Genomic DNA, 10,493 nt, shown 5'->3' with positions numbered 1-10,493 from the left:
CTTACATAAATCCTACCTAAATACAGGATATCTAATTGCTAAATTACAAGCAAATTTGGCACCGAATAAAGCCAACACGTGATTAAATAAATTCAACCTTACAATCTTCCCCTTTGGATATTCCGTGACAAAACCTTAAAACAAACTCTAAACTTAAAATATGAGTTGGGTACAGTTACCAAAACTCACTCACACCTAACTCTAGAAACTGTGAAGCTCTTGTACCATACAAACAAGTTTTTCCTGAAAACAATAACACAATACGATCATTGTAAGCAGAAATCTTGAAATGCGTATGGAGCAAGCACAATGTGATCAAGTAGTAAAGAAAAATAATAATAAAGCATGGCTTGACCAAACAACAACAATCACTATATATAGTGATCACAATGATTATTCACACAAGGAATGAACATCCGGACATGCAAGCTAACAAGCTCAATGCAAAGAATCATTTGCATGTCCAACACTCAACTAATACAAAAACACAAGGTAGTTGCATCAAGGATATAAAATCCAACAAGGGCACAAGAGAGATGTACTAAAGAAAATGCATAATATTAACTACAAGTACTGAGCTACTAAGCAAAGGTACATAATTAAAGCATAGTTTAAATAGCCGGAACATACAAGCATTCATAACATACCATGTCCAAATATTTTAAAACTAAGTACTAAAGTTATAGAGTACTTAAAAACCAAACCAAGGTACTAAAATAAGTGCTACGAAAACCATAATAGAAGCTAAATCCAAACATAAACCATAGAGAGAGAAAAAAAAAAAAAAAAAACTTATAAAAGTTTCTCCCCCTCACGGTGAGGCTCCCCTTCAAGAGCTACTCCTACACCATCTATATCTCCCCCTTTTTGACCAGAATGGCCAAAGGGCTACGACTGTGCAATGAAGATGTCAAAGTTGGCTGAGAACAAAGTTATCTGGTCTTGAATAGCAGTCAGCTTGTCAGATTGCTCATTTTGGACGTCTCGAAGGCTGTCAATCCTCTCAAGAATGACCTGAAATGCATCTGGAGGCACTTCTGAGCATGATGAGGCTCTGCTCCTTTTACCACAACTCTGTGAAGTTGAGGGTTATCCTTCTGCTTCAATTTCAATGTCCATAGGCTCTCCTTGTGCTTGATCACCCTCCTCTTCATCACTCGAAAGACGAACCTTGATCCTTGCAATTGTTAGAGCATTATTGGCTGGAGGAGTAGGCATGAGGTTGATGTCTTGTGGAATCCACACCTTTTACATGAAAGAGCCGCATGAGTAGACTAGGGAGAACAAGCTTTGCCCTTGAGGTTGTCCTTGTTTCATTGGCAATGATGGAGAATGCATGAGCAATAAAGTCAATGTAGGTATTTTCACGAAGGTCCATCAGAAAAATGGCTCTAGCATTGTTGATGGTGGTCATTTTCTTCACTGGGTATAGATTGAACATCATGATTTATGTAAGACACCTCAAATCCGGTGGAAAAGCAGTTGTGTTGAGGCATCTTCCTTCTCTAACACCACCAATATGGGATTGAATCGTCTCTATGAAGAGCATTCTGTCCTTGTAGTAAGTGAAATCATGTTGGAGATCCTCAAAGCCAAGAACTTCATCAATGTCCTCCACATCAATGGTGAACTCATGGCCTCTAATCCAGCAATCTATTTCATCCTCTCGAAGAATAGCATTGGCATAGAATTCCCGAATCAAGGGTTCACAAACCCTGGGGAGATCACCAAGAATCTTTTCCCAATCTCTATCTTAAAAATAGCCTGGAATAAAGTAATCCTTCAAATCAACAAGGTCCACAAATTGCTCTAGGATGATTGGAGCCTTCTCAAAGAACTAATTGTATCTTTCAAAGTGTTGGATAGAGTGGAATCGAGTTTTGTCCATTTTCTTCCTCTTGTTAGCGCGTTGTGCAGTGGTCTTCTTCTTTGGAGTCATCTGCAAAAACAGAGCAGCAGGTACCACAAAATATGACAACAAACTCGATTAGTAACACATTAGTACCAACACAATGGACATTGAACTATAACCCTAAAAACAGAGATTTAGAGTGGCAATAAAAAATGACATGTGAAGACATAACTCATCAAAACATGATAGAATCATGCCAGTAAGCACTCAAATTGTGTGTGTGTGTGTGCGCGCGCATCAGATGCAAAAGTGTGCAAATTAGGGCAAAGTGTAAAAACACATAATCATATAATGTTTCAAAATTAAAGAAACATGATTATTCTTACAGCCTTTGTATTTCATGAAATCCACGGAAACACAAGAAAATGTCAATGAGACATTTTATCATGGACATAATATGCACAACACAACATAAACATGGTATAATGCACGAGAATGAGTAACAAGTATGAAAAACACATAGAGTAGGCATTATACTACCAAAACCAACAAAAACCATACATGAAACTCAACAAACCATCAATAAACCATATTCTAACATCATATTTTCAAATCTCAACAAAAACACAATCCAAGAAATCAAGGGCAAGATATATGAAATACTTTGAGTAAAAGAAAGAACCCATACCTTTTCTTGAAGATTGGTGAACAAATGATGAAGAAAATAGAGGTTTTGTGTGTGAGAATGGTGGTTTTGGAAGTTGGAGAGGCGGATAAGATGATGAATAGTCACGAGATGCAAGGGAAAAATGAAAAGTTTTTGAAAAGTGCCTTGGAAATAACCATCATAAAGCAAAACACGGGTTTTTTCCGACTGGAAGGAGTCGTGTCAAGTCGCCAAAAATCCATGTGACAAATTTTTCACTCGCGACTAGAGCTTCCACTCGCAAACTAGTCGCCAAACTGAGCCGCGAAGATGACAAAAGCCCAAAAAATTTGAAATTTTTCTAAGTCTTTTTCACGACTAGGGAGTTGACTCGCTAGAGAGTCGCGAAAGCTTCTAAGTAAGCTCGCGACTTGAGAAATATGACTGGATTAACTCGCGAGTGAGTAGCCAAAACAGAGTTGCACAGTTTTTGACATTTTTCAAAACAAAAACACTTTCCAAAAAAAATTAAAACACTCAAAAATCTTTTTGTGTTTGATCAACATATGATTGAGCATGTGCAACACATTTAATTAAGTACAATCACACAAATGAATAAGGCATTCATTGAACATAGACATGTGTGATGTGTGTCGATATCAAATGTGAGATAGTTCTTAATCTAACGTAAAGTTTCAATGATCAATTCAACCAAGACATACACAATTAGCACTAGGAAGAGTGACCAATCTCCATTATAGAAATATGTATATATGACCTCCCACAAAACTTGATTACATAACTTTGAAGCTTTTCATTTGGCTTCATAGACATCATAATATTTGATTATTTTGAATCAATACATCTCATTTTGAGATCGATTCTTGAAATTTTGAAATTTCAATTTGATGAACAAGCCTTTGGCTTTTTGCGGCGTCATACAGTATCATAAAAGTCGCTTTCCGTTTTTCCGTGTCAAATTCTAGTATGTGCGATGGCTTTTGTAGCTCATTATCTCTTTTCATTTTAAGATTTACATTGGTTGAGCTTTTTAAAAATAAATAAATAAATAAAAGAGTGGGAAGATATATAGACACAAGTCTATGCAAGTCTCAAGATCAACAAAACCATTGACTAATCATTCATGACAAGTTTGAAGATCTATTTACAACAGTCACATAGATGTCAAGATTTTTCTCACAATGATATTAGTGCATAAAGAATAAGCTACGCTTGTAAATGCACAAAGCCATTTGTACGAAGGCACAAGGCAAAACATGTGTGTGACAAAACACAATAATGTCAATCAAACTTTTTGGATTTTCTACTTTTTATGTCTTTTTGGATTTTTGACACAAAAACAAGTAGAGATTGATAAAAAATAAAAACATTCAAAGCAAGAAAAGAAAACAACAAAAATGTCAAAACATGCTATACGTGTAACCAACAAAGTAGTGTGTGCTCTACACTAGTGAGATCAAATCAAGATAAATAGGTAAAGCACACATCACAACTGAGATTCAAGGAGTTGTACTAACGTCGATGGTCTTACGGAGTGATTCAAACCGAGGACCATTGAGAAGTTTGGTGAAGATATCCGCCTTTTGACTGTCTGTATGTATGAATTCAAGACACACAACTTTATGTTCCACCAAATCCTGGATGAAGTGGTAACGTATCTCTATGTGCTTTGACTTTGAATGCTAAATCAGATTCTTAGAGAGATTTATAGCACTGATGTTGTCACAGAACACACACATTTTATCTTGAGGAATCCCGTAGTCATGAAGTAACTTCTTCATCCAGAGAAGTTGTGTGCAGCAACTTCTAGCAGCTATGTACTTTGCTTCCGCCGTAGAGAGGGGCACGAACTTTTGTTTCTTGCTCATCCAAGAGACAAGATTGTTCCCAAGGTAGAAACAGTCACCTGACGTACTCTTTCAGTCATCTACACTTCCAGCCCAATTTGCATCTAAATATCCCACGAGGCAAGCATTAGAATCCTTTGAGTACCACAAGCCATAATCCGGAGTACCATTGACATATCGTATGATTCACTTCACTGCAGTCAGATGGGATTCCTTTAGAGCAGCTTGATATCGAGTACAAACTCCCACGCTAAAAGCTATATTTGGTCTACTAGCCGTAAGATAAAGTAAACACCCAATGATGCTCCTATACAAAGTGGGACTCACTTCTACTCTGGAAGAATCAAGATTCAGGTTTGTAAATGAACTCATGGGAGTGGAGGCATGCTTTTTGGAATCTAATCCAAACTTCTTGACAATATTTCTAGCATATTTTTCTTGTGAAATGAATATGTCCTCCTTCTTTTGTTTGACTTGAAGGCCCAAGAAAAATGTAAGTTCCCCCACCATACTCATCTCAAACTCTTTCTTCATCTCCTCGAAGAACTCTATAGCTCGAGCATCAATGGTAGCTCCAAATACTATGTCATCAACATATACTTGGGCCACGAGAAGGTAGTCCTCATCATTCTTGACAAATAGAGTCTGGTCGGCATATCCTCTTTTGAATCCTCTATCCAAGAGGTAATGTGTAATCCGATCATACCAAACTCTTCGAGCTTGTTTCAAGCCATATAGAGCCATCTTCAATCTCAGCACATGATCAGGGAAGTGTGGATCTTAGAACCCTTTGGGTTGTTCAGCAAACACTTCTTCATTCAGATATCCATTGAGAAATGCACATTTCACATCCATTTGATAGAGTTTGAAGTTCATAGTGCATGCAATTGACATAAGAATGCGAATAGACTTAAGCCTTGCTACGAGAGTGAAGGATTCATCAAAATTTACTCCTTCCACTTGAGTGTATCCTTGAGCCACCAGCCGAGACTTATTCCGTATAATCTCTCCATCCTCGTCGGTCTTGTTTTTGGAGATCCATTTGGTGCCGATGACATGAACATTTTCAAGCCTAGGAACAAGTTCCCATACATCATTTCTCACAAATTGATTAAGCTCTTCATGCATTGACTCAACCCAATTTTCATCTTGAAGAGTTTCTTCTAACTTTTTTGGCTCAAATTGAGCAAGGTAGCAATGGTATGTTACATGATTGGCCAAAGTATGTTTTCCTTTCCAAGGCGAAGACTTTCATCTAGAGACCTAATGATGTTGCTGTCTGGATGGTTTTTAACCACTCTTGATGATGGTTTCTTTGAGATGGACTTAACTTCCATTCATTTGCAATATAACCCTTCTTCCAAGGCGCTCCACTTGAGTCCACTAAAATGATATCGTTTTGAAAGAATATATATGCGCGTTTTTAGACCCCTTAAAACACTAGTTGTTTAACCTAGTTATTTAGCCAAGTGATTACTTAGATAAATTATTCAGATCTAGGTTAACACATTCAAATCATATTATGTAAAAAGTGCGGAAAAGTAAATAACACACGATATGATAGCCTAGGAAAACCAAACCGATAAAAAGCCTGGGGAGGATTTAACCTAGTTATCCTCAAGGTAAAACAGATCCACTATGAAAGAATTAAAGTTTTACAAAAGGACTTAGACCACTATCATCCTAATGCTACCTCGAGTAGAAAACTTACTACCACGACCGCGCGACTGCTCCGAGTCCACGGACTACTTCTTTCTTTGATCCACAGCAACCACTAGTACACCCGCTTGCGTTTTTCTTTAAGCTCCTGAAACAGCAACTGAAGATATCACCAAGTTCTCGACATCAATCTTGATCTTGATAACCCTAAGTATGTATCAAGGTAAATACCTCTAGATCTCACAAGAGATTCACACATACAGCATATCAACAATCTCTAAAACGTGGATAGAGTTTTTCTTTTTATATGAGACAAAACATAAAACCCTACATGTCAAACGAGATTGGGCTGAGTTAGAAAATTCTTTAGAAAAATAATCTGCATGAGCTTCGACCGATTGAGCCTTGTAGAAATTGAATAGTAATTTCCTGCAATTACTCAATTTCAACTTTACACATAAACACACTTTGAGCAGCCTATATCTAGACTCTAAGTTTTGATCATGGTTTGCCAACATTACACATTAAAGTTCTAATACATTTAGATCCTAAAGTCTTAGATCCTAACAATATATATATATATATATATATATATATATATATATATATATATATATATATATATATATAAACTAATGGCAAGATTAGAGCAATTTAGACGAAATGACTAAATTAAAAATATATTAAAATAAAAAATTAAAATGACAGATATGGATTTTTCTATGTATAAAAGCTTTTTGCTATGTGGATATTTAGTGTAGGGCCAATTTCACACTCAATGTTTAATGCACAATTAATTAGTGTAAGGCCAATTTCTAAATAGTTTGGGGACTTTTGTATGGTTATGTTTAGGGATGATTTTAAGGATTATGCTGAGCTTTGCTTTAAGGAATTTGGTGATCGTGTTAAGCATTGGACCACATTAAATGATCCATGGAGCTACAGTCTAGGTGGTTATGCATACGGGGTGTTAGCACTAGGTCGATGTTCTGATTGGCAACAGTTAGGTTTCATCGGTGGAGATTCCGGGACAGAGTCGTATTTGGTGTCGCACAATCATCTTCTTGCTCATGCATCTATTGTCAAAATGTACAAGCAAAAATATCAGGTTCCACAGGCTGTATTAAAAAACTTCAAAATTTGCAAATTAAATTGCTTTAGTAAGAGTAAACGTTTCTCTATTTGATTAGTGTGGGTTTGAGCTTTAAATTAACTTTTTGTCATTTTTTGTTAATTCAATAAGTTGAAAAAATTACAGTTATATTAGCTTAAGTATCTATATATAATTAAGCAAGATTTTGCTATGTGAAGGCAGCACAAAAATGCATTATAGGTATAACTGTAGTTGTAAATTGGATGGTGCCATTTTCTGATGTGAGTCAAGACAAAATTGCCGCATGAACATCGCTTGATTTCATGTATGGATGGTAAGTATACTAGAACTATAAGCAATTTTTCTCTTGCTATTCATCACCATCAATTTCCCTTGAGCATCATGATTTTTTTAGAAACATTAGCATCATGATCTAATGAGCTCAATTTTTCTCTTGCTTTTCATCACTATCAATTTCCCTTGAACATCATGATTTTTTTTATTTTTTCTTTTTTGAGAAACATTAGCATCATGATCTAATGAGCTCAAATTGATCTATTGGTCGTTAATCTAGCCAGAACAAATTGCATTTGTAATGTCAGCAGGACTAGTACATAATAGTGATACACTTTGATATGTTATTTTAGGATTATTGTTAGTCTAACTAAGAGTGTTGGTGCAAACATAATAATAATAAAAATAACACAAAGAGAAACTGAATAATACTTCTGAATATTATTTATTTAAATAGAGAAATTCCACAACGCTATTTGGACTGAGGCGCTACACTCACTCTCTTTAAGGAGATTCAAGCCCTAGGTTGACTAAAATTTGTAACTGGTGCAAACTTTCTCTGACTTGTCTCCCCCAGGATAGAACAGCCCAACAAGTGACGTATGACTAGAGCAACCTCTGCACAATGTGTTCAAGTCCAAAGCTCCACCAAAAAGAACACCCTTCCTTGCCAAGAGCCTCTCTATTTTTTTTTTCTTTTCCATTTTTGATACCTCCACCCTTCACCTCCCCCTTGCGCACGTATCTAGCCCAATATCTGAGACAATTCATATTAGCCCATTAATCACCACAATTAAAAAGAATAAAATAGTCTCTCTCCTTTTCAATGTGGGATTAAACATTTTCACTAACTCATCATCTTCCATATTCACTCCCACATTTTTACATTTATGTTGTAATATTTATTCATTTTAATTATTTAATATTAAAATGCTCCAACAATCCTCCACTCATTTTAATATTAAATTTTAGTTAAAAAGATATTACCAGGCAAAGATGGGTCACTATGCATCATGAAAGTGTGCTCTACATTGAACCTTCACTTAGTAACACAGCGATCTCAACTCCAGAGTTGTAGCGGTCTTCGACTTGAACTAGGACTACTTTAGGGAAATTAAGTATCACTGCTTACACATAACAACCCAGGTGTTGACATGAGCTTTTATAGCTAGCACTTTACGGCCGTGTGCTGATCCCAGTTTCATGAGTGTATTTGAGATTATGTCCAAATCTCATAGGGAGTGGCCCTACCCCCACACTCACATAGGTGAAATTTTATCAAGGATGCTCCTGTAATTCTAACACCCCACTCATACGAGCTACAAATTTCATTAAAAGTTTTTTTACTCAACCTCTCCACATTACAGGATAAATGCATTTACATCATAGGGATGAACAATTAAAAAATTATTTACAAAATAAATAATTTAAAAAAGTAAATAGTGCATTTCTTACGACCATTGTATGATTCGTTTTTCCCATTGAACCCAATTCTCAAGATCTCTAGTCCTTGGGTTGGGTATCTTCACATATGGCTCATAATTCTATGGACTTTAGTCCCATCCCCCTCAATGTATTCTAGACCCTATCTTTTGCCAAGGCCTTGGTAAATGGATCTGTAAGATTATCACTAGATTTAATATAATCCACAATTATGATGCCATTACTCAAATAAGATCGCATGGTACTGTGCTTTCTTCTTATAGGTCTTGATTTACCATTGTAATAACGGTTTTTAGCTCTACAAATTGTGGCAATGCTATCATAATGAATTAATATAGGTGGAATTGGCATTTCCCAAAGTGGGATTTCATAAAACAAATCTCTAAGCAAATTTGCCTCTTCACTAGCTAAAGCTAATGCTATTAATTTATCTTCCATTATTGAATTAGCAATTATTGTTTGCTTTTTAGATTTCCAACAAATAGCACCACTACCTAAAGTAAAAATATAACCAGTGGTAGAGAAAAAATCACCTGACAAAGTATTCCAATCGGCATCACTAAAAGCTTTCATCACAGTAGGGTATTTTTCATAAAATAAGCCATAACTTTTGGTACCAATTAAATATACCATGACTCACTCAATAGCTAGCCAATGATCTTTACTAGGCTTGCTAGTAAATCTGCTAAACATTTCTACTACATACGCAAAGTCAAGTCTAGTACAATCAGTAGCATAACGTAAACTACCAATGATGCTAGCATCATTATTCACAGGAAATAAATTAACACTAGAATCAAAAGGAGTAGCTACACTTTTGTGATCATGAAAATTATATTTTCTAAATATTTTCTCAACATAATGTGATTGATCAAGCTCACGACTTAAACTCGCGACTCAATATTTTCTCAACAGTCTGGTCTGAAAATTGTCTTGTGACTTAAACTCACGACTCATTCTAGTCGCGAGGCCAAGTCGCCAGAATGCTCTGTTTGGATGAAAACTGACTTTTCACGTTCCATTTCATACCCTACTATAAATACCCTTATTCCCACGAAATATAGGTGTGGCTGTTCAGAGAGAAAAACCCTAGATAAGTTTTCTACAACACACCCACCCTATTAGAGAGAGCTACTCATTCTTAAAGGAAAATCTTTGTAGTCTCTTCTCATTCCCTCTCGCATTGTTGTGCTCATTGAGAGGAGATTCGTACCCAAATACTACCCACACCAATTTAGAGTGTTAAGTGTTTTTGGATCTTAGGAAGCATTGGAAGATGCCAAGGATGGTGGATGCAATATGGGCTTATTGCGGGATCCGGTAAGCTAGAGAAGACAAGGTTCAACGTAACCCTGTTGGAGCAAGAAGCTTGGAGGGTCTATTGTTATTCATGTATCCCAACTTTATTCTTTAGTGGATCATTTTATAGCTTGGAGGGCGGTGGAGCGGTTTTTTGCCAACTTCTTCGGTTTCCTCTTCGATAAGACATCGTCGTGTTATCCTTGTATTTGCATCTCCCTTCCCTTACTCTTTACCTTTTAATGGCTGCTGTGTTTGTGATTAACTATGGTTTAAAGTGTTTTACCAATTTGGGTATAGCTTATATTCATCATTTTGCACATATATTGTTTGTGTATA

General features: G+C 36.1%; 1 protein-coding gene and 1 pseudogene across 1 annotated transcript; one reads left to right on the top strand and one right to left on the bottom strand.

Moving 5' to 3' along the window:
• Window positions 1-5,146: 5,146 nt before the first annotated feature.
• Window positions 5,147-5,494, bottom strand: LOC142606339 (putative mitochondrial protein AtMg00820). The gene has a single exon (XM_075777705.1). The coding sequence runs from the start codon at window positions 5,492-5,494 to the stop codon at window positions 5,147-5,149; it is 348 nt and encodes a 115-aa protein (XP_075633820.1).
• Window positions 5,495-6,869: 1,375 nt separating this feature from the next.
• The window catches only part of LOC142606338 (beta-glucosidase 12-like), a 30,235-nt pseudogene continuing 26,611 nt past the window's right edge, over window positions 6,870-10,493 (top strand).

Source organism: Castanea sativa, chromosome 8, assembly GCF_040712315.1.
Source record: "Castanea sativa cultivar Marrone di Chiusa Pesio chromosome 8, ASM4071231v1".
In the NCBI taxonomy this organism is placed as follows: Eukaryota; Viridiplantae; Streptophyta; class Magnoliopsida; order Fagales; family Fagaceae; genus Castanea; species Castanea sativa.
The sequence above is the reverse complement of the archived record's forward strand: the minus strand, read 5'-3'. Positions and strand labels throughout refer to the sequence as shown.